We start from the raw sequence: 24,237 nt of genomic DNA, 5'->3' as shown, positions 1-24,237 counted from the left end.
AACAAAAAAATTAATAATACAAACGAAAACAACAACCCGTGCGTAACGCGGGCACCCACCTAGTTTCATCTAAATTTTTTTATTAAGAAAATCAAAATTGTTCTCGATCTAAAAAACTTCATTAGGCACACTACTACTAACCTACTGCATATAACCAGATAAGAAACATTTCACAATAAAATTGGCTTATGGACCAATGTGTATTATTACTATTGGACCAAATAAAATTCAATAAGAGACATTTCACAATAACTTCCTCCTATGAGGAGAGATTTTTTGCAAGCTCTAGTTGTTGTTGTTGGCTCTCATGTTATTCTCTCATTTCCATCCCCTTGACTACACGACTTCATCTTGATCCATGCTTCTCGTATCCACTTGGTTCAGATCGTTCAATTTGGTGTGGCAAGGTGGTTTTACCTTAGATCATTTCTCGAGCGCTCGACTTTTGGGAACTTGTTCCCAACCTACATGTTGTCTTCCTTTTTTAGGGAGCTGAAGACTCATCATCTTTAGTACGAGTTAGGTTTTTAAAAACCTGTCGGTATCTCTGTATTCTAGTGTGGCAGTGATTCAGTCTTGGTCAGTCTCCCCTCACTTCATGTGGCCTATCTTATTAGTGGATCTCACTATCTCTATGGTTTTAATACCCCTTTATTGTAGTCTTATCACTTATCACTTATTGTAGCTTTTGCTATTTGTATCCTACTTGCCTTCAAGCTTGTTATCTCTTTTGTTGTTGTTTCACCCGGGTGTTTTGCACTTGTTTAAGCAACACACCATGGTTTTCTTTCCTCATGTTTAAATAAGTTGGTTGTAATATACTTTTCTTAGAGTGGAGTACCAAAAAACTTGTAATTTAATTTAATGGAGTGTTTGTTGGAACCAAAAAAAAAAAACCAGATTAAGAGGTTTTTTTTTATATTCAGATAAGAGATTTTATCTATGTTTTGTGATGGATTGGGGCGTTAAATATGAATTCAACTATATATATGATGGGATATACATGAAATGTTCTATACCACATGTACGTTGTGTTTGTAAAAAGACTAAACTTACTCATTTTCTTCTGTTCTTTTGCTTTTTGGTTTGAATCATGGCTCGAAAGAAGGAACCTGAGTTGCGGTAGTGTGCGTCAAACTGTAGTTTAATCTGTCTAAGACACTTCTGTATGGATCTTCCTCTCGTTTCTTCAACAAATAAGCTATACTATTCTCTACTTCCGCTTTTACCTCCAAGTAAACTTGGTTTGCTTCTTCTCTGTCTTTTACAAGTTCTGGTCTTCCCTTTGTCTTTATCGGTTTCCCAAACAGGTAATAGAACCTTCCCGGGATTTTCGGTACGAGTCCTGGTATGTAGAGCGGCTGGTTCGCTACATCTCCATCTGATTCTTCCCTATCATCACAAAACAAAACTCATCAATCTTTTGACTAGTAACAACTACAGTCATTAGTACCCTTCTGGTTGTTTCAACAGCCAATTTCTATGTTATTATTTTTCAAAAACATGATCACAAGTTCCAGTTAGATGAAAAGCCATTTTACCTTAACTTAAATTGTTTGGTATCGCGAGTAAGATCCTTGATATAGTCATTGAGAATAGGAATCTTCATCAAGTCGTTGTAATCAAGAACCAACTGCAATAGCAACAGAAAAAATTATGTTTGCCTCGTTTCAATAACTGTGCACAAGAAACTCGGATTATGGGAAGTTTTGCTGTGACAGGAAGCTTACTTCAGCTATGTCGTCTTCACCAATCGTTCCAAACGGCACTATTGTTGCACCAAACCGTGCTGCCATTCTTACAAACTCTTGCTGATCAGGCCAAATTAGTTTGTACTGTTCACCCTGTAAGGTCGTAGAAAATAATATATATAATCAGAAATTTTAACAACACATATTTAGCAGATTTAAAATGCATATGTTGTTTGCGTTTACAAATAACTAATAACATTTTGTTAAAAAATGCTCAAGGTTGTGGGTTCTTTTGGATAAAAATCACACTAAACCATAAAATTGATGACACTTTAAAAGTTCATTGTTTAAGAATCCATTCATTGTTGGTTATTAAAGTCTTCATTGTTTGTTTAAGTTATTTCTATACCTTCTATACCTTAAGAGGGATATGCAGGTTCATCTGCATAATCAAGACTGTTTGATTTCACTCGTTTAAGTGGATGGAATCACTCCTTTTGGCTACTAATTTTCCATGTACTAAACTAGGAAAAGAAAAGATATGAAAGATGGCTAACCCGGTTATGGAGAGCCTCTCGTGCACCGCCGGGGAAGAGAAGGACATGAGATTTAGAAGATAACAGCTTAAAAAGATTGGTTGCAGTGACAGGATAGGCACCAAATACCTTAATCCAGTCACTATAATCAAACTCCTTACTTGGATTATTATCTGAATACAGAACCGGATGGGCCATTCCACGAAAGAGAATGTTTTTCTCTTTTATAAATGCCTCGGACATTGGACCAAGTTCAAGACCCATCAACATGTGGTAACCAATAAGTAACACTGGACCTTCATCTGGAACACCAGCAAGTCCCCTCACTATTCTCCCGTCTTCCATAGTTGAAAAGAACACAGAACCAACAGCATTTCGCAAGAATCTGCATATCACAAAGGAATAAAATCAGACCATATACATCACATGAAGCTTAGTGCATTTGGGTCTTTTTTGCTCATTTTGAGGAGATCCAACGAACGAGACAATACTGTCAGTTTTTTTGGAGAAAGTTATAAAGAGTCAAGGAAGACGTAGCAAGGTTACCCAAGCACTTCATCAAGGGCGTAATCAAGTTCTCCCTTACTTGGAGGCAAGAAATCAGAAACCAAATCATATCTCCAAGAGCGCCGGTACTTGCCTGTACCTTTTATAACTGTGAGCAAACTGACGCTATCCTCCTGTGAAAATGAATAACAGTCAGACACAGATTAATAGTCATACTCTTCTGTGTTTTCCTCTTCTTGTAAGAAATTACTTTTGACACTACTTCATTAGCTTCACCTTCACCTACCATCCATAACAAAAGGAAGTGCATTCAAAAGTAATCAGTATGTGAAATTATAATTACCAGTAAAAGGGTATGCCCATTGTCCTTGAAGCATCGAACTGAGCAGTTTTTTAGTACCCCATGAAGCCGCTTCGCTTCTTCTTGGCTAGGAAGCATCATGTCTTTTCCACTGAAAGACCATGGAATCGAAAGTCATTTCTATTTTCTTGATAATATGTCAACCATTGTACGCCAGCCAAGTCTGTTATATTACTTTCATAGACCACAAATAAGGAAGAGAGAAGAAATGCAATACAATAAGGAAGAAGATAACCTAGCAAGGATCAAGGTTTCAGCTTGAACTGCATGGATGCGGGAATTGGCATAAGCAGAGCTAGATCTCAGCAACTTAAGCTTCCAAAGTAAAGTTTCCCGTGGAATAATTTCACCGAGATCCTGAAAGCGTATGGTTAGAAAAGATGTCATCTTGTATAGATACAGGACAAATGCAATTAAAAAACAACAAAAACACTCACAGAGAGAAGCGGGAGCATAGTTTTAGTAAGCCTCTGTCTCAACTTCTCCAGTTTTATACTTGTTGGAAGTTGGTTATCGATACCAAGTGTTGCCATCTTTATTGGATCACCTAAAATTCCAAGAGAGCCTAAGTAAAGACAATTTAAATAGAAGAAAAAAGGACTTATTAACTTATACAATTTTAACATCAGCTCATGTACCCATAATAAAGCTGAGAGCATATGGAACTGTAAAATGAAGCTCCTCTGGCACCATCTCTAATATAGGTATCAACGGCTGAAGCGGTGACCTATTAAATGATGTAGCTAAGAAAAGAGAAAAACGTAGTTGGCCATCAAATAACAACCTTATGCAAGTATAGATACAAAGCTACAAAACTGAATAAGTAAGTGTTTGCGAACCTGGGTTGACTAGTATCAACACCAAGTCTAATGAACTGTTTCTGGCAGCAACAGCAAGAGCCAGGCATCCTCCAAAGGAATCGCCCACAAGATATATCGGCTTATTTGGACGTGTAGCCTGCTCTTGCCTCAATACATCTTCGACTATTTTCACCAGGCCTTAATGGTAAAACCAACAGTAAAGAACATTCAGAGAAAATCGAGCAAACAAAATCAAGAATTATTGAACTTAAAGAGAAGAAGCACTCGTTAGATATTTCTATCTATTTGGAAGTCAATCGTATACATAATAGTAAACGTATATTCGGACAACCATATTCATTCATGGAAACCTTTTCCACGCATTGTTAAAATCTTCCATTTGATGCCAAACACAATGAGCTGAGTGCAAGTAATCTGAGCATTGTTGTATGTATAGATACTCTATGTATACACAAACATATATCTCAAAGAGGTACCATAAGCCAACATAAGCAAGGGAAGATCTATTCTACGATAATAAAGAGACAAGTACATATAACCAAATGTTTATATAGCTGTTTCATATTACCTTCAAATGGAGTTCGGTCAAGTACAGGAATATGCAGGCACGAGACATGAAAAGCCCTGTATTGGGAAAAATACAATAACAACAGTAAGAGGTAACATAACCAGAAGAAACCTTTTATTTGGATTAGTTTTCTTGCTGCATTAAGGGTTGTTCAAGTTTATATATCTCCACTTGCATATTCTTACTCCAATGTTAAATCAAAGAACCGAGACTAAAAAGAAAGAGTAAACATACTTGCCAAGAGCTTTGTGATGTGGAACGAGGCCCATCCCTGTGCCATCAAGCCCTGTATACAAAATTCACATCAAGCATTACAAAAGTCAAATCCATATTAAAAGCTTTGAACTTTGCAACGATGATCTAAGAATCAGATACTTAAGATAAAAACAGTAAAAAACCCATTATTAGAATTCAACAAAACAGCCTAAACAATCAATCATTATCAGAAAAGTATGGAACTTTGAAAAGGACATGATCAAAGAAACGATACTAGGAATAAAAGCAGTAGAAACGTATTACTAAGAATTCAAATAAACAGCCTAAAGAATCACAGAAGTGAGAAATGAATACAAAGGTTTAATTTTTAGCGTATGAGAGAGCACAGACAAAACCCAATTACTGAATTTGGTTTACCGGGTAAGAAGAGTAACGTAGGAGCATCTTCAACGGGCCGACCACAATCAACGGGACTAAACCACCGAGGAGGACCACCGTCAGGTTTTTCCAAGATCTCTTTAGCCGCAGCAAAGTAATCTTTGACAGATTTGGAGCCGTAACCATCATCCCACAACAGCTCAATTTCATCACTCACTATCTTCTTCTGGGATTTTACTTTCCCATTCACTTCATTTGCCCCTTTTTGGTTTTGGACAGTAGACACAGAGACCGAACCGTTGGTCACAGGCTCCACTGGTGTCGTCTTCTTGTTCTCACCAGATATTTGAGCTCTTACCTTGAAATTGGGTCTTCTTTTGTTACAATTCCATCTCAAATTTGGTAACACCAATAGGCTTGAAGAACATGTTGCCATTGCCATTGTTGATTCAGGCAGGCAACGTAAGAAAAATTAATTCTTAGAAAGAACAAAAAAATTAAGAAAATGGAAAAAGAATGAAACTTTACAAAATATCCTACAAAAGTTTTTGAAATAGACAAAATATTTTTTTTTTGTAAGAAAATATTATTAATTTTACTTCTTTCTTTCGGTTTCCTTTTACATTTGTTTATTTTATGGAAAGTGCTAATAAAAGTATCTTTAGTAGAAAGTGGAATAATTTCAAAAGATGTTCTGAAATTTCACCCGATCTCTCTTTTTTGTTTTTTTTTTTTTTTTTTTTTTTTTTTTTAATTTTTCATATTCATACTTAAATGAAAAATAAATAAATTTTGTACTCTTGTGTTTTTTTTTAGTTAGACAATTTTGGTAGAGACATTTAAATTGCGACGTGGAATAAAACAAGTACACAAAAAAAGTTATTAAACATTTAAACTCATTTAGTTGTTAGTACTTAGTAGTTAGTACCATGGAAGGATTATATTAGTTAGCTTCCAACACTATGGCTCAAAGGGACATGTAGGATGATGCGTAATAAAAACATTGCACAGCATAGGCTATGTTTATAGATGGGCTGACAACTTGACACTATCAATTTAATTTAAAATAATTTCACCTATAATACATATTTTTTTTCCAAATTGGACCCATATTTCTCACTTTCATTACATATATATATATATATATATATATATATATATATATATATATTTCTATTTGCTCTCTCAATATCCCACTAAACAATTATTATTCAGTATAAAAGTTGTGTGTTTAATTTAAGTTTTCTTATTATCATTTTTATTTCCAAGCTGTTATGTTTAATCGTTTCATTTATTTCTCTAACTAATTGTTCTGACCTCAATAACGAGAGAGCTAGATTTCGAGAGAGATGATTTAAAAAACTGATAGATTTGTAGAGGGTTTTGACTTTTGCGTTTTAACTTTTTTTTTTAATATAAAAACTTTGAGAATCTCATGTTGTAGTATTCTTAAAAAATGTGTTTAATGAATAAAATAGTGAAGATCCTATGTTCCAATATCACTAGAATTTATAACATTTTAAAATGAGTGATAACAAAACTTTTTATATAACAAGATATTTTAGAGTCATCAAAGTACAAAATATCTAAAAGTTCATAAACCAACAACAACGGAATCCCAAAATTTTTAAAATCTTTCCACCAATAAGTATTCTGCTAGCTAGGTGATTCATGAGTGATTGTGATCATTCACAATCTTTTTTTTTGATGTCTATGAATTAAGAATCTTTTTTTGTATGTTTATTAAAGTTAGACCAGGAACAAATTTTATGGAGATATATATATCTTATACAAGGGAACTCAGAGATGTCTAAATCAGAAATATATATCTTATAACAGGAACAAATTTTATGAAGACCTTTCCACCAATAAGTTCACTTAAATAATTGTTACTTGTATTCGTTTATCAAAGATTACGCAGTTAGATCTATCATTTTCAAATAATTGTTAATATCTCTTTTATGATAGATATTTTTTTCGTCTTTCTCATAAGGCTAATTCTTTGTATCAATAACTATAATGAAAAAAAAACAAAACAAGAGTTAGGTTCGGTGTAGTGTGTGTTTCAGTGGGTTAGGTCACACGAAAGACGTGTTCAAATGGGTTCCGTAAGTTTTTTAACGGTAAAGAAGGAAGAAGCAAAACAAAGCAAGCATAGATTCTTGTCTACGCGTATGTCTTTTGGATGTATTCATATTCGTTTGCTTAATTAAGTCCTTCCGTGTCTCAGTTTGGACAACTATGCAAGATCACATGTCCACACTGATCGTACGTACCACATCTCTTTACCGCTTCTTCTTTTTTTCTCTTTTATAAACTATTTTGGGTATCTGACAACTAGTACTTGCATGGATATGAATGTGATGTCTATCGACTATCGTCCAATGCAATTTGCAAAATAAGCATTATATTGTTCTGATTTTCTTTTTTAAAGACTATAGTTAATTAAACACATCTATATAAACACGTTTATTACCATAAAATATAAACACATCGGGACAAAATTTTGGTTTTGTGTGTTTTTTTTTTGGAGGAAGAGTGAATCTTGCTAATTTCTATGAGATATTTCCCATTATTATTTTTCTCATATGTTACCATTGTGCATTTCTTTCAAAATTAATTGCATATATATATATATATATTTCATATATATGTGTTAATAATATTGTCCAAATCAAGCTAGAAATATATTTGTTCAAGTAATCAAATAAAGCAATGACTATAAGATACTACTGATTTATAATTTTTTTTTTATCACAAACTTTGAAGAGTACTAATCAGCAGTGGTTGTGTATTGGCAGTCCAAATTAATTCCTATTAGGTTCATGTTTGCAGTTTCAAATATTATGAGATTTTAGATGGCAAAAAGATTTGTGTAAATGGTACTTTAAAATGTGAAAGTACGATTTGATTATATTCTCTTTTCTTTGTTGTACGTTTGATATTAAAAGTAGAGGAATATGATTCTTGAGTGTGGAATCTTGCCTTCTCTACCACGCTTCATGCATGTGTAAGCAATATAAAAAGATAGATGTGTGTTTATTTCTTTCCAACTTTGAAACTCACAAGACAGTTTTCTTAATTCTTTCCCTTGCAAAATGGTGGATCGTCATGGCGGGTACAAACGCGACGAGAAGAACCATTATGGTTTTTCTCATCACGATCTTAGAGCTGACCGCGTAGTTGCTCAGGTAGAGAAGTCAGTCAATATAATTATCGGTCATAGACAAACGCAAAGGCAGGCCAGTTCAAGGGAACAAAATCAATCGGGTTACAAAGGCACCACCTCAAGGGATGAAGGTAAAACGAAGGAGAAATACACAACTATGAAGATCCCAAAATGGAAGCCTTATGATTCAGAGAACAAGTTAGGTCAAAAGGAGAGCATGAATGAAAAGCCAACCATGATCGTCGCTGGTGGATGGGTCAGGCCAAATAGAGCCATGTGGGCTTCACCTCCAAATTCCTCAAGCTCCAAGTCACAAAACAATAACTGATTATCCGAGAGAAGCTGGTGAGAACATATTTATGTATGAACTTACATGTTCAAGTTTGGGAAGTAGACAAATGTTGAGAGAGAGCTAAGCACGTCTTTTCAAAACATTCGTTGTGAATCAGCCATGGAGGGTGGTGTGGCATATACTAGATATGCGTCTAGATGGGTGAATTTTATAAGTTTGTTATATGTAATAAATGTTGTACCATGGAGTCGATATATTTATGTACTGTATATTATGTGCGTATGTAATATATGGAATTCTATAAAACTTATCTGAGGTCAAAGAAAAAAGAAAGTAAAAAACTTATCTTTATTACTTTTTATATCTTTGGATCAACAACGCCTGATTCATAGATAATCTCTACTATATGGTAACACGATTTCGTTGAGTTGAATTCCGAAGAGAAAGGTCGCTTATGTGGATTTTTAATCACTTCACTAAAAACCAGTGTTCAAGAAAGCGCTAGGTGGTATCTGGGCGGTGACCCAACGCCTAGCGCCTAGAACGCTTAGTCGGAGCTTAGATGGTTTTTAAGCGGTTTAGACGTTTACAACATAAAACATTATATATATATTTATATCAAAATATATGTTATAAAAATAAAAAAAATATAAATTATAAACAAAAGTAAGAAAAATACATTTATTTAAGTTATAATAACAACATATAATGTTTATAATTACGTATATAGATATAAAAAATAATAATTTAAATATATGTAATTTAAAATAAAATAAAATTTATGTAATTTTAAGCGGTTTAGGCGGCCATCTAGGCGTCTGCTGAGCGCCTATCACCTAAACGGCGCCTAGGCGGCCGCCTAGACCGCTTTCTTGAACACTAAAAATATTATTTCATAAAATTTATCTTTATTTGTTTTCATTTTTTTGTTGTAATTTCATTTACTTCAAATGATCGTATATATATTTTTGAATGATTTAAATCAATATAATTTAAGAATTTAATTGGCAATCCATCTTGAATGGTGGGATCTGAAATTAATAAATTTCAAGTATCTTATTGTATAAAGGTTGATTTTGAAGTTACTTTAAAAGTATTTAATTGAAATGAAAAAAAAATAAGATAAAAATATCCTAGAGTGGAAGTTATCAACTATAGGCATAAATGTAGATAATTTACTTTAGAGAAATGAAATAAAGATTATGACTGGACTTTTTTCTTTTATCAAAAGTATGTATTGAAATGTAATTCAACACTTGTTCAAAAAACAAAATTTTTTTTTTAAAACAACACCTAATTTAAAACAGAGGGAATAAATTTTTTAATTCATATATGAAAACACAAAAAAAAAAGTTGAAAACGAATAAGTTTTTTTTTTTTTGAAAAAGGCTTTCTATTTAAATGCATAAAGAAAATAAAACATACAAAAGCCCAGCCTGGCCTTAGAAATAAAAGTTTGGAGAGTCAGCCAATTAATTAAATTAGAAGCCCAAAACACATATCAAAGCCTGAATTTGAATCAGAATTGTAATCCAGTAAAGTGGTGGAGTAGTGAATCGTCATTGCGGATCGGAGTAGATGGAAGAGAACCATTGCTGGAACATCACCGAGGCGAGATGAGGGTTTGTAGTGTTAATGGCTTGGATCTTGTTTCGAATTGTAGAGTCAATGAGTCGAAGTAAAGTATCCCCAGAGCTAAATTTCTGTCGATGAAGTCTATGATTTCGTTCCATCCATATGGAGTAGAGGGAGCATTGCCAGGCCAGAAGTGAGAGGCGTCTTTGTGATTTTGGCTGGTGGATAGTTTGTATGTAGTTTACCGAGGCTTCCCAAGAAGTAAAAGCCAGTATCCCACATCTCTGCGTGATTGAGGACCAGATAGACCAGGAGAAACTGCAATCAAAGAAGATATGATCCCTAGTTTCTGGATGCGAGTTTCATAGTAGGCAGATCGGACTAGTTTGAAGTCCCCAACTGAGAAGACGATCTCGAGTAGGACATCTATTTAGTATTAGTAGCCAGGTGAGAAAACAATGCTTGGGGATGCCTCCTTGAATCCAAGCTGCCTTTCCCCATGGAACTATAGGCGATTTCTCCCTGAGTAGACTATAGATCTGCCCCGTTGAGTAACGATTGTGGACCTTACCTTCAAGTTTCCATTCATAGTAGTCTTCATGCTCCCCGAGAGTAATTGTGGTAAGGAAAATGGAGAGAGCTACCTGATTGTCTGTGCGGGCATGAGGGATTTGCCATTGCCCACGCCTACAAAGTTGGCTTAGAGTCGTCTTCACATGGATTCCCAGCCGTTGATTCCCAGTAGAGAAAAGGAAATCCGAGATTTTACCAAACGGTGACCAGTTGTCAGACCAAAACCTACAAGTAAGCCCATTCCCCACTCTTAATTTAATTACGTGATCGTTCTGCTTTGTGGGATCATCTAGTGAAAGAACTAGTATTTGCCACATACATGATATGCTCGAAAGCAGGATGGGGCAATGGGTAGCTACAAATGATAGTGCCATTATAAGACTTGCAAATGTAGAAATAGTAATGTCTCCATCTCCAATCTTAGAAGGCACTAAACTAGCAAGTTTTGTGGCAGAGCAAGTTGAAGCTAGTGATGGTGATGAAGCATGCAATGTTGTGAGAAGTTGAATCAGTTGAGGAGGAAGAGCGGTTGAGGGTTACTACAAAAGGAGAAAGGTTATCAAAGTGGAGAAGATCTTTTTGTATGGTGAGTCTGCAGATTCATTTGCGCGGTATTGTTGGTTCAGGGTCAGATGAAGATGGTATTCCTGGAAAGAAGGAAACCATGTGATGATTGCTAGCTTGAGCTTTGCAATAAGGGAGCTTATGTTGTAGCATATATATCAGCCTCACACATCAAACGTTCGATAAGTTCCTTAATAGTAACAGAACCAAAGACAAACCAATAATTTGGTAAAATTCTTGACTGCGAAAATCTTAATGGTTGGCCACCAAAAATCAACCATATTTCATTTGGATCGGCTATATACACATGCCTACATAGCATTTGGTGAACCAATTGACAAGACAAAGAACATTGTTTAACACATCAAGATTGGGATTTTACCAATAATGTGTCCAACTTATGCATCCCTTCCAAGATTTGTAAAATATCTATAAAATATTTGTGTTTGGAGCCAGAGTCGATAAAACTCACATGGCCAGAATAATTATTAGTTTTAATATTTGTACTAACAATAGTTTTAATCAAATTTAAAAGATGATGCTAAAGTTCATTTTCGGAGAAAAAAAGAAGAATGAAATTAGATTGGATAAAATGGAAACACAAGTTTCTCTTTTATTTTTACTATAATACAAGAAAGAAAATGGCGGAGACTGAGATATGGAAACCCATCTTTTGCTTTTTCACCGGAACACAAAAACAAAAAAGGAAAATAATTGAGAGATGGGAAATAAAAATATCTTAAAGAAAGAAAAGTTTCTTGCTTTGAGATTTTGATTTTGATTTTTTTTTGGGTATCAGTGGTGTTGTCTCTGTGCAAATGGGTATGGGGTCTGTAAAATACTTCAAAATTTTCAAAAATTTGTATTATTCGTTGATGAAATATAAAATTTAAATAAATAAAGAAATATAACCTTTGGAGAGAAGAGAAATCTTTAAAACATTGCTGAAGAAATATAAAACTTGATTCTTTGGTGAAGGGTTTTATTGGATTTAGCTTTCTTCTGCATGTTCACATGATCGATTTAGTTAGATGTCTCAAGGCACCTATAATTGATAGCAATAAATTTTAATAACTTATGATCATAATTCACAAAGGGGCATATATTATGAAAGTGTCAGAAGAGAGGTAAGAAATTAAAAGAAATATAAACTATTAGATTTCTTATTATCATGTTAGATTATAATATATTATCATGTTAGATTATAATATCTATATAATATATTATTATGTTAGATTATAATATCTACATGATTGCAATAAGTTTATGAACAACCCAATAAAATTAAAGAAATTAAAAGACAGTTAAAAAAATAAAAAGTTATAACCACGATGATATAAGAGTCTTAGATAATCTATAAATATAAAATATAAACTAAAATAAAAAATCAAAATACTACAACATAAGAAATTTAAATTATTTATTTTAAAAGGAATAAATAAATATTGATCTTACATATTTTTAACTGAAAATAAAAAATAAACTCAAAATAATATAGAAAGTTTTATTTTAAAATGAACATTACAAATTTCTAATAAGATAATCAAATTTAACTAAATAATATAACTAAAATCTAGAAATACTACTACATCATAATTAAATTAAAATATTAAAAAAGGAATAAACAAATATTGATAGTACATAGATTCGTCATTCAAAATTGTATAAGACAAATAGAATAAAAGTTCTTACCATCGTTTAAGTTGCGAAGTTGTAATTTAGGAACCCTGTATTTTGGTAAACTATGTCAGACAATAAAAATCAATGAAAATTTTAAAATAATTTGATGTATATTATTCATAGATGTGCAGTCATAGATATATGTGTAGCATTAGATAGATATTGTACTTACACATTGATTTAGTAAGTGTGTTTTCGATCATAGTAATCTGATCATCACTCATGATACTCTGTTTTCTTTTGCTAGCAAGGTTTTCTGATCTCTCATGGCTTGTATGTCTATTTGCGGTTCTCAAAGGGGCATATATTATGAAAGTGTCAGAAGAGAGGTAAGAAATTAAAAGAAATATAAACTATTAGATTTCTTATTATCATGTTAGATTATAATATCTATATAATATATTATCATGTTAGATTATAATATCTACATGATTGCAATAAGTTTATGAACAACCCAATAAAATTAAAGAAATTAAAAGACAGTTAAAAAAATAAAAAGTTATAACCACGATGATATAAGAGTCTTAGATAATCTATAAATATAAAATATAAACTAAAATAAAAAAAATCAAAATACTACAACATAAGAAATTTAAATTATTTATTTTAAAAGGAATAAATAAATATTGATCTTACATATTTTTAACTGAAAATAAAAAATAAACTCAAAATAATATAGAAAGTTTTATTTTAAAATGAACATTACAAATTTCTAATAAGAAAATCAAATTTAACTAAATAATATAACTAAAATCTAGAAATACTACTACATCATAATTAAATTAAAATATTAAAAAAGGAATAAACAAATATTGAGAGTACATAGATTCGTCATTCAAAATTGTATAAGACAAATAGAATAAAAGTTTTTACCATCGTTTAAGTTGCGAAGTTGTAATTTAGGAACCCTGTATTTTGGTAAACTATGTCAGACAATAAAAATCAATGAAAATTTTAAAATAATTTGATGTATATTATTCATAGATGTGCAGTCATAGATATATGTGTAGCATTAGATAGATATTGTACTTACACATTGATTTAGTAAGTGTGTTTTCGATCATAGTAATCTGATCATCACTCATGATACTCTGTTTTCTTTTGCTAGCAAGGTTTTCTGATCTCTCATGGCTTGTATTTGTCTATTTGCGGTTCATGATTTTCTAGCGTACTTAAGGTTTTGATTTGATATGGGATACCACTTAATATACATCTTTAATAAGATATACTAGATTTTAACTCGCGGTACACCGCGGACATATAACTTTTATTATAGTTTATATTTTATGTTGTATATATTTGTTAAATATTAGATGTTTTGTGTAAATAAAGTTATAACTAAATTTTCTGGTTGTTGTGCGGCTAAATGTTTATATTATTTTTTACCTGCACTACACTTCATGACCATTTGTTTGTTATATTTAGTTTGTTTTGTTACTGTTTGAGATTCTACTTTGATTTTTAATTATTATAACAAAAAATAAGGGATCTAAATACATAATCAGTAAATTATACATTGTGATTAAGTCACATTTCCTAATGATTTAATTATTTTACACAATCTTAGTTAAATAAACTTGATTTTATGACAAATATTCTAATATTAGTAGTGTTGATAAATAATTAAATGAGGATGTAACCCGTGTTAACACAAATTTAATAATATTTTCTTAATTCCAACATGTCCTCTTTATAACTCATATACTATATAACCACATTATAGTATTTTAGAATTTTTTAATTTTACATATTCATAATAATTAAATTTTCTAATTAAGTTTGTATATGTTAATTATAATATTTAAATAAATGCCAATCAAAGTTTTTTTTACGTTAATAATCAAAACTCACAGGAGAATGTGTGGTTAAATATATGATAGTTTCTAGTTTCATATTAATTGCTGTTATTTTTGTAGTAGGAATGAAATGTAAAATATTTAGGAAACAAAATCTGGAATAATGTTAGTTTTGGAAAAATTTTAGGGGTTAATGTTGTAAATAAATTTTTAAATAAATAAAACTAAAAGGACATGACACAAAATGTACTTCAAAAATGTTAATATAGATGCTCTATTTCGTTATGGTGATAGAGTAAATATATCCTTTTTGCTTTTGGATTATTATTATTTTTTTTTTGGTAAATATTTTTTAACTTTTTTTTTCTAGCGGTTAACTTAGACATGTGTCAAAATCTAAAATCATTAATTTGACGCATATCACGGTCATGTTAAATGGTAATCTGGACACGTATTGACATCTTATCAATATAATTGACACGTGTCATGATATCGTTAATGAGAAACTTTAACATAATAATTTGGACATGTGTCGACATCTTATAAATTTTAGTTGACACACATGTCATGATCTTGTTAATGATCTCGTTAATGAATGATCTTGATATATAAGATAATTATTTTTCATATTGAAATATTGAATTATTTTTTTTGATCAAAGACATATTGAAATATTGAAAATCTTACAATTTCACAAAGAACTCGTTAATTCTTAAAAAAGTATAATTAATTAGACTTAGAAAATATAATTAGCTTTAAAAAAATATAATTAACATCATTTTCCAAGCTGCATCTACTAGATATATCTGCAAAAGCACCAACCCCCACCTGTCTTTTTATCTGTGTTCACTTTCATTGGAATCTCAGAATTTACTCAAAAGTATATAAAAAAAAACTCTCCCACTTGGGTTCATCACTCTCACTGTGCCTCCACATCTCTTCGCTCCAGCAGCCTCCGATCTCTTCATAAATCTATGGCTTCTTCCATTGCTGCTTCCACTTCCCTGCAAGCTCGTCCTCGCCAACTGGTCTATTTCTCTTCTTCCCTCTAATCTCCTCTTTTTTTTTATTCATCTAATCGTGTTAACAGATCTGATTGTTTTTTTACTCTTCTTTCACTTCGCCTATGACACGGATCTCGATCTAATTCCAGAATCGTTTGCCTAGTTCTAGGACTTTGGTCTGTTGAAATGGCTGCTTCTGCTTAGATCATTTGTAATTGGAATACTTTTATCTTCTAAGATTTGTTTTTTTTTTCTGGAGGTTTTAGTCTGGTCGATCTGATCGCTCCCAGATGAAACCTAGTAGTTCCTGTGAACGTTGTTAAAATGAAGGATTGGTTCTTGTATAGATCTTAGTTGCTTATTGTTTAAAATTGTCTGGTAATTCAAGAAACCGAGAAGCTTGTTCTTCTCGCAGATTGTTTCCGCTGTTTTGGTTATCTCTTTCAGAGTTTTGCTTTGTAGTGATTGACAGTGTTTTGTGGAATGATGATTTGATGATGGCAGGCGATAGCGGTAATTAATCCGATAAAATGCAACAATGCCTTTGGAAGAAGCAATCTTTCTTTTAAGATTCGTCAGCTTCCTACCCGCTTGACCGTTTCCTGCGCTGTAAGACACTCATCTTTGTCTCTTCTTCTCTCATATATATATATATATATATATATATATATATGATGATGTGTTCCCAATTCACATTTACATGCCAAAACGTTACTTTAGAAGTTTCAGCAATGCGTTTTGTTTTGTAATGATCATGGTTTCTTGACTTGATTGATGGTAAACACAGGCTAAACCTGAGACAGTGGACAGGGTGTGCGCAATTGTCAAGAAGCAACTCTCACTTAATGATGATACCATGAAAGTTGAGGCTGCCACCAAATTTGTTGATCTTGGTGCTGATTCTCTCGACACGGTAATTCTTTTTGTCTTACTTCCATCCGCTCTAACAACAACCATCGACTTTCAACTCCCTGTTGCATAACTATATGATGTGTTTATTGTAGAAGCAACAATTGGAAATATATAACTAGATATACATATCCATATGATGTGTTTATTGTAGAAGCAACAATCAGAAATATAGAAGTAGATATTTAATATGTTCTCATCATCTCATGTGTTTGGGTTTCACAGGTGGAGATTGTGATGGGACTAGAGGAAGAGTTTGGGATCGAAATGGATGAGGAGAAAGCACAGACAATCACCACAGTTGAGAAAGCAGCTGAGCTTATCGATGAGCTCTTGTTGGAAAAGGCCAAGTAGAAATCGTTTATTGCCATTACCAAAAATGAAAACACGAAAACCCAAACCCCCCAGTATCTTCTTATTGTTTCGTAAGCTATAGAGCGATTGTGTCCGTTGAGACTTATTCTATTTTGGGAAAATTATTACAAGACTTTGTATTTCTTCTAGAACTTTTTACTCCACCTTGCAAGTTATCTTTGCCAAGATATCAAGTATCTTATTGCTTATTTTATCTCTGGTATGCAACTGCTACAAATTCTTGAGTTGCAACATGATGCATCTTCAAAGTTAGCTTACAACTCAAGAATTTTGAATACTTTTATTGTTCAAATCTCTGGTTTTTAGTTATTAATTTAGTAGATTTTTACAATTCACATTTGATATTATATACAAAATAGATCTAATCTGATATAATGAAAATACATATGCAAATAGATTTCTATATAGCCCTAGCGTATAAATAATTAACATTATGAAATAGATTTCCATATTAGTAGTTCCCTTTTTTTAATCAGGTATTGTAAAGTTTCCTTTTTTTTTTAATTATTTACTCAAATTTACATATCTAGGGTTTACTTTTTTTCTCCGCAGGATCCATCTATATATATACACCAGAACTCAATACGTTACGTCTATCTGTGTGCAAATCGATCGAGTAATATTTTTCTTTCTCTTCACTTTATTGAATCTCCTTCTCGAGACAGAGCCATGTCGCTGAAACCTAGCGCCAGGACTGAGGCCCGCCGGAACCAGTACAAAGTTACGGTGGATGCGGAGGAGGGACGACGGAGGAGAGAAGACAACATGGTTGAGGTTCGTAAATTCAAACGTGAGGAGAGTCTGATGAAGAAGAGGCGTGAAGCTCTTCATGATTTCTCGGGATTGGTCGACGATGTGATGTTGGAGAGTTTGTCCGATATGGTCGCCGGGGTTTGGTCGGAAAATCCTGACTTGCAGCTTAAGTCAACTACTCAGATCAGGAAGCTTCTATGTATCCGCAGAAGTCCTCCTATCGATAAAGTGATAGACTCTGGAGTCGTGCCTCGGTTAGTTGAGTTTCTTAAGAAAGAAGATAACCCTATGATTCAATTAGAGGCAGCTTGGGCTCTAACAAACATTGCATCTGGAACATCGGATCACACAAAGGTCGTAATCGAACACAATGCTGTTCCAATCTTTGTCCAGCTTCTTGCTTCACCCAATGATGATGTCCGTGAACAAGCTGTATGGGCGTTAGGTAACGTTGCTGGTGATTCAAAGCAGTGCCGTGATTATCTTCTTAACTGTGGAATACTTGCTCCGCTTCTCAATCAGCTTAATGAGCATACCAAATTGTCTATGCTTAGACAAGTCACATGGACCTTGTCAAACTTGTGTCGTGGTGGTGGCCAGGTGAATCCCGAGGCGCTTCAAGCCCTTGGACGATTAATTCGTTCTACCGATGAACAAGTCTTGACAGATGCTTGTTGGGCTCTCTTTTACATCCCTAAAGGGACCAATGATAAAATCCAGACTGTCATCGATGCCGGTGTTGTCCCAAGACTTGTTGAACTTCTCCTCCATCCTTCTATATCAGTGGTAACTCCTGCGCTTCGCACGGTTGGAAATATAGTACGTGGAGATGATCTACAAACACAGTTTGTGATCAATAGTGGTGCTCTGCCTTGTCTTGCCAACCTTCTAACTCAAAACTATAAGAAAAGCATTAAAAAGGAAACTTGTTGGACGATTTCAAACATCACAGCGGGAACCAAAGAACAGATCCAAGTTGTATAAGAGGCTAATTTGATTGCACCCTTGGTCAAGCTGCTTCAATGTGCTGAATTTGACATTAAGAAAGAAGCTGCGTGGGCTATTTCAAATGCAGCTTCAGGTTCTCATGATCAGATCAAATACCTTGTAGAACAAGGATGTATAAAACCGTTATGCGATCTCCTAAGATGTCTAGATCCAGAAATCCTAATTCTCTGCCTTAAAACATTGGAAAACATTTTGAAAGTGGGAGAGGAAGAGAAGAAGTTGGGTAATACAGGGGACATGAACCATTACGCTGAGCTGATTGATGATGCAGGAGGGCTAGACAAGATGGAGGACCTTCAGAACCATCATGACAACAGTGAGATTTATGACAAGGCTCTAAGAATTATGGAGACATACTGGCTTGAAGAAGATGAGGGAACACAACAATCTCCTGAGGGATTCAACTTCAACTGAAGGAATGGAATAAGAAGCTCGTAGTTTGGGCATAGGATTGGAATAAAGTATCTTTCAAAGAAAAAAATATAGCTACTGTATATAGGATTGTTCCTGTAATGATAAGATGCCAGTTTGCTTTGATCTATTTTCTTTTACTCTGTTTTTGGTGACTTTAAACTTGTTTAAAATTTAGACAGTATATTTTAATAATTACCACATCGTAGTTTTTTGTTGTCAACTCGTTGCGATAAAACTTGTAATGGATTTCTTTCAATAAAGTTGAACAAATGAGTCTAACCACAGCGATAACACAAAAGTTAAACATTCCTAAATGCAAAAATGCAGTGGAAACCATAAACCTTACAAACAAGTGCATCTGAAAACGCAAATATGACTGCGTCTACTCGTTAACATCACGACTCAAGGCAGAAAAGCGAAAAACAAAGTCAAATATCTAGTGTTAAGAACAGATTGATATATTTTTAAACTAATAACAACAAAAGAAGTAGTGTATATATATATATATAATAAATATATAGTTACAAATACATGACAGTCTACGCAAATATTGAAAAGAATAGAACATTTTTTCTCTTCGGGAAGCCACAAAGAATAGAGATTAAACACTTACATTGTTATACATGAAGTAATAGTAAACACTTTCTTCTCAAGCCACGACTGCTCTCTTTCCTTTGCTGCTTTTAGTGTTATCTTTCTTCTTTCTTGAAACGCCTGTGATTGGATGACCCAGAGGACCTGACCACGTCTGGACTTGCGTTGGTGGTTCGTCTTTGGAAAAATTGAAAGAAGATGATGTGAAGGATGGGACCATGTCTCGTGGCACAAATGTCGGGTCTATATGCTGTGAGGCACCTAATGGTAGTCCCATTGCTCCACCATCTTGGTGCGGTGGCGGAAACTTCTCGCTTTTGCTCTTTGCATTTGCGTGTGTAATTAATCTCCTTCTCTGCTGTTTAGAGTCAAAATATACAAAAGATAATGTAAATAAACGGATCAGTCTTTGTGTGTGTGTGTGTATTTGTAGATATGCCAGAAGCAGAACATTAGTGAAGATTTTGCTTTCCTAAAAACATAAGCATTGGTGGTATAACAAAAACCATTACTCAGTTCACTTCCTAACATAGACAACAGCCTAAATGCACAAGTATATACACCAAAACCTATCTATAACAACAGTACTTGCCTAGAAGCAACCTGATTCGAGCTACAGAAATAAAATGTAGAAAAGAAGAGATGTTGTTGAAAAGAAAACAGTTAGGAGGGACATACATCGACATTTGACTGAAGTTCTGCATTGGCTTCAGGTGCTGGAAGCGCTCGATTTGAACGATCTCTGTGCCGATTCTTCCTTGCACCATCGCCTTGGGCTTTACTAGCAGCTCTTTGTCTGCACAGGAGAAAACTGTTAGTCTATGCATGCTAACTGTTAGTCTATGCATGCTAGCAAATACAGTATAAAATAGCTACAAGTAACGGTGGACGCAACAATAATATCTGAATTTTCAAAATAAATGTGTTTCACTCCACTCTATCTGGATGGTAACAGCTTCTATCTAGCCAAAGTCGGATCCTCAACCGGTATATGGTATGGTCGGAAAAACTCTCCACTAAAAAAATCGAGAGAACACAACTAAATACTAAGTGGGACATGTTTTTCTTTTGTGGTTCATTTCTACCAGGAAATAGTGTATAGACTACCCTGCTTTTCAGTATATGAATCATGATTTGAGTGGAGTACACCAAAATATACATAATATTTCAACCATTTGCATCTTCACCAAAAGTCATGTTAAGATTCATATATGCTGAACATGAATATTCAATCATATTGGGCTGGTATTCATGCTGAAATAATTGCAAAAGTTTTTCTAGTGTCATAAGAAACAGACGTTAGGTTAGCGATGATTAAAACAAAATTGAGAAAAATGTTACTAACCTCCGAGTTTCTTCATCCCGTCGCTTTGCATCCATTTCTTTGCTCGGGGGATACTTTGGCAGATCAGCAGGTTCACAGGCATATGGTTCACTTGTAAAGAACTGGAAAGTGAAAAATTCAGAGTAAACTGATTCAAACCTGCTCAGCATAATCAGGCCAGTTCATATAAAGCAGCATCACCAAAATCAAACCTAAGAACTTACTTCGCTTTTTAAAGCAGCAGTCGCAGTTTGGCGGTCTTCTGGTTCGATTGAAAGAAGGGCGTCAATGAGTGGAAGAGATGATGGTGGGAAGTCTTTAAATATCTCTCTTATGCTTCTTTTGTACGGTTCACGGGGTTTGTATATGGCTCCATGTGTGAATTTTCCTTTTTTCCAATAATCCTCTGATGGTGAACCACAGAGCTTGTAAATCTTATGGAGTTGCTCTACCTATTTCATGATGATCATAAGCATGCAGAGCCAATAAGTAATTATTCAGCATGCCGAACTCTCCTATAACATTTCTAGTTTTTATAGACCAGTAAAGAGAAAAAGGTAAAAAGATACTTCATCAAGGAAGTTCAAAGTGCATTGCAGGGTAATAAAAGTTGGCCATGCACACTGTGGGTTTACTTTTTGCTCATCTTCATAATCATTGTGAGAAAGTGCCAATTTTCAATAAAACTACCCAAGGAACCACTCTAGCTGCATGGAGAGATCTGAATTAATTTGGAATCTAATATGTTCATGTAAATTCATTGTCTATCTGTGTATGTCTGTGAGTGTGCATGCATAAAAGCAGATTTAAAATATTTTTAAGAAGGAGATACTAGGGAAAACACAACTTGCATATTGAGTATTGACTAAAATATTAAGATGATGAATTGACCAGATACCTCTGTCCGACCGGGCATAATAGGTCTTCCCGCCAAGAGCTCAGCTAAAATACAGCCGGCACTCCAAAGATCAATACCTACACCATAATCAGTAGCCCCAAGCAGAAGCTCTGGAGCTCGATACCATAAAGTGACCACTCGACTTGTCATTGGCCGCTTGTGATTTGGATCAAAAATTGTTGCCAGTCCAAAATCAGCAATTTTAAGGACCCCGCCATCATCAATAAGAAGATTTGATCCTTTGATGTCACGATGAAGCACACCACGACTATGGCAATGCTCCATACCAGATATCAATTGACGCATTAAACATTTCACCTGCAAGATGGAGGAGTAATATGATCTTTAGCAAGAGACCAAAATGACCTTATATTTGCAGAGGAAAATTTGAAAAGGTACTAAAAATATCCCTATATATTTAGATACTGCAGGCCTAACCTCTGGTTCTGAGAACTTAACAACAGGACTTGAAGCAAGACCAGCCAAATCATGATCCATGTACTGAAAGACAAGGTATAAGCTACAAGACATCCTTGACGTAACCAAACCTTCCAACTTGACAACATTAGGATGATCAAGTCTCCGCAACACAAGAATCTCTCTTGCCATAAACTTGACACTTTCTGGCTCCAAATTGTCAAACCGAACCTTTTTCAACGCCACGATTTTGCCAGTCAACATATCCTTTGCTTTGTACACATTACTGTATGTTCCTTGTCCAATCTACAACATCAAAAAAAAAAAAAAGAAAAGGAATCCACTTGAAGAAATTTTCAAAGAACACAAAATATATAAGTGGTGGAGTCTAAATCAATCAAACACCTTATCGATTTTCTCAAAAGTGTCAGCTTTTCTTGGAACCCAACCATTTAAAGCTTCACCACAAGCATCAGAAAGCCAAGAAGGCCAACCAGCAGCAACCTGTTCACCACGCCAATGCTTTGAAGGATTACTCAGCCGTGGATTAGGCTTTGACCTTCTCCGATCACCTTTCGATTTCCTTTCTTTATCACCATTTTCCTCCTCATTCTTCTTCTCTACTACTTCAGAGACAGCTCCATTACTCCTCTTATTAGTCACTTGCACACTACTCTCTCCTTCTACTCCACTAGCTTTAGAGCTCTTCGCTTGTTTAGGTTCAGATGTTGCCGCCGCCTCTCGGCCAAATACACAACCCATTACAATCAATCAATCTAAGCTTCATTTCTCAACATCTTCATCCAAACAAAAAAAACCTACAAAGAAACCATCAAAACTGTATAAGATACTACCAACCAAGAAAGCTCAAAATCCAGAAAATGAAGTCGATCTGAGATTACTTGGTTCGAATCGAGGTAAACAAAACCCTAATTGATGATTCCGAACTCCATTGAAGCTCAAATTTGCGCCGGCGAAAGAAAAAAACAAAAAAGTAGGTAGAAGTTGAAATCAGAAAAACCTAGTTGTTTCAAGAATCTGATTAAGAGAGCTTTTGAAGCTGTGTTGAGCGGACGAGAGAAGAGAAGAAGTAGGACGAACGAGCGTTTCTTTTTGGTTTGTTTGGGGGTTTGGTTGAGACAGTCAATTTAATTTCTTATTTTTTCTTTTTTTCTTCAGGGGAAAGAGATCTCTTCAGGGTCAAACCCCAAGATCATTTAATTAATAGTAATAAAATAAATAGAAAATTGGTGTCGAATTGTTTTTTTTTTTTTTTTTTTTTTTTAAATACCATTATCTAATTTACTTTTGATTACAGTTAAAATAAAATTACCCTCTCACACATTACATAATTTGTAGTTTGTAGTCTTGGAATGGTCATTTTTTCTCACTATTTTCAAATTTACTATGATATTCTACTTTTATATATAGTTAAATGATATTTAATTCATGACAAATAATATCAAAGCAAAAAATATGTTTTTCTCTCGTTTTTTTTTTCTTATATTGTTTTCTCGTTTAAACTTCCAATTTTTCTTTCATATTTTTTTTTGTTTCTTCTACTACATGACAATCTATATTTGGGTCGGATTCACATGTTCAAGTTTTAGAGATATGAGTTAAAAAGTTTGCTAGAATATCTACAACGTTTGTGAACAAAGTATGTTAGAAAGCCACATATAATATCTACAATAGTTTGTAAGGTTTTTTTAAATACATATCTAACTTAACTTGCGTGTTTTGTTGATAATTTTTGACCATTTGATAGTTCATTTATCCATTTTTAATCATTTTTTTTGGTAAACCTTCTAGAG

At 33.8% G+C, this 24,237-nt stretch overlaps 4 protein-coding genes, 1 long non-coding RNA gene and 1 pseudogene across 6 annotated transcripts; 4 read left to right on the top strand and 2 right to left on the bottom strand.

The window, feature by feature from the left end:
* Positions 1 to 965: 965 nt before the first annotated feature.
* LOC104750280 (phytyl ester synthase 1, chloroplastic) lies at positions 966 to 5,990 on the bottom strand. Its single transcript, XM_010472057.3, has 13 exons — positions 5,118 to 5,990; positions 4,719 to 4,770; positions 4,485 to 4,540; positions 3,935 to 4,093; positions 3,734 to 3,838; positions 3,533 to 3,642; positions 3,331 to 3,452; positions 3,078 to 3,186; positions 2,774 to 2,907; positions 2,249 to 2,612; positions 1,731 to 1,844; positions 1,542 to 1,633; positions 966 to 1,392 (listed from the first exon to the last, which is right to left on the bottom strand). Exons 1-13 carry the CDS (start codon positions 5,518 to 5,520, stop codon positions 1,092 to 1,094), a joined length of 2,121 nt encoding a protein of 706 aa, XP_010470359.1. The 5' UTR covers positions 5,521 to 5,990; the 3' UTR covers positions 966 to 1,091.
* Positions 5,991 to 8,020: 2,030 nt separating this feature from the next.
* LOC104750281 (uncharacterized) lies at positions 8,021 to 8,982 on the top strand. Its single transcript, XM_010472058.3, has one exon. The coding sequence runs from the start codon at positions 8,177 to 8,179 to the stop codon at positions 8,573 to 8,575; it is 399 nt and encodes a 132-aa protein (XP_010470360.1). The 5' UTR covers positions 8,021 to 8,176; the 3' UTR covers positions 8,576 to 8,982.
* A 1,067-nt stretch (positions 8,983 to 10,049) lies between these two features.
* Positions 10,050 to 11,485, top strand: LOC104750282 (uncharacterized). Its single transcript, XR_761573.3, has 2 exons — positions 10,050 to 10,918; positions 11,142 to 11,485. It is a non-coding gene; the product is annotated as an uncharacterized LOC104750282 (long non-coding RNA).
* Positions 11,486 to 15,505: 4,020 nt separating this feature from the next.
* On the top strand, positions 15,506 to 17,203 carry LOC104750283 (acyl carrier protein 2, chloroplastic). The gene is made up of 4 exons (XM_010472059.3): positions 15,506 to 15,755; positions 16,236 to 16,340; positions 16,519 to 16,644; positions 16,866 to 17,203. The coding sequence occupies exons 1-4, from the start codon at positions 15,702 to 15,704 to the stop codon at positions 16,992 to 16,994; spliced, it is 414 nt and encodes a 137-aa protein (XP_010470361.1). The 5' UTR covers positions 15,506 to 15,701; the 3' UTR covers positions 16,995 to 17,203.
* A 481-nt stretch (positions 17,204 to 17,684) lies between these two features.
* Positions 17,685 to 19,190, top strand: LOC104753541 (importin subunit alpha-1 pseudogene; annotated as a pseudogene).
* A 473-nt stretch (positions 19,191 to 19,663) lies between these two features.
* On the bottom strand, positions 19,664 to 23,632 carry LOC104750284 (putative serine/threonine-protein kinase At1g54610). 2 transcript variants are annotated; one of them, XM_010472060.2, is made up of 8 exons: positions 23,326 to 23,632; positions 22,829 to 23,241; positions 22,445 to 22,729; positions 22,007 to 22,324; positions 21,333 to 21,560; positions 21,130 to 21,230; positions 20,463 to 20,580; positions 19,664 to 20,142 (listed from the first exon to the last, which is right to left on the bottom strand). In XM_010472060.2, the coding sequence occupies exons 2-8, from the start codon at positions 23,183 to 23,185 to the stop codon at positions 19,840 to 19,842; spliced, it is 1,710 nt and encodes a 569-aa protein (XP_010470362.2). In that variant the 5' UTR covers positions 23,186 to 23,241; positions 23,326 to 23,632; the 3' UTR covers positions 19,664 to 19,839. The 2 variants fall into 2 exon arrangements, with proteins under 2 accessions (XP_010470362.2, XP_010470363.2); XM_010472061.3 differs by having other exon boundaries at positions 19,664 to 20,139; positions 23,326 to 23,625.
* Between the last annotated feature and the right edge of the window lie 605 nt (positions 23,633 to 24,237).

This window comes from Camelina sativa, chromosome 16 (assembly GCF_030686135.1).
Source record: "Camelina sativa cultivar CO46 ecotype springtype chromosome 16, ASM3068613v1".
Classification (NCBI taxonomy): domain Eukaryota; kingdom Viridiplantae; phylum Streptophyta; class Magnoliopsida; order Brassicales; family Brassicaceae; genus Camelina; species Camelina sativa.
This window is presented reverse-complemented; position numbering and strand designations above follow the sequence as displayed.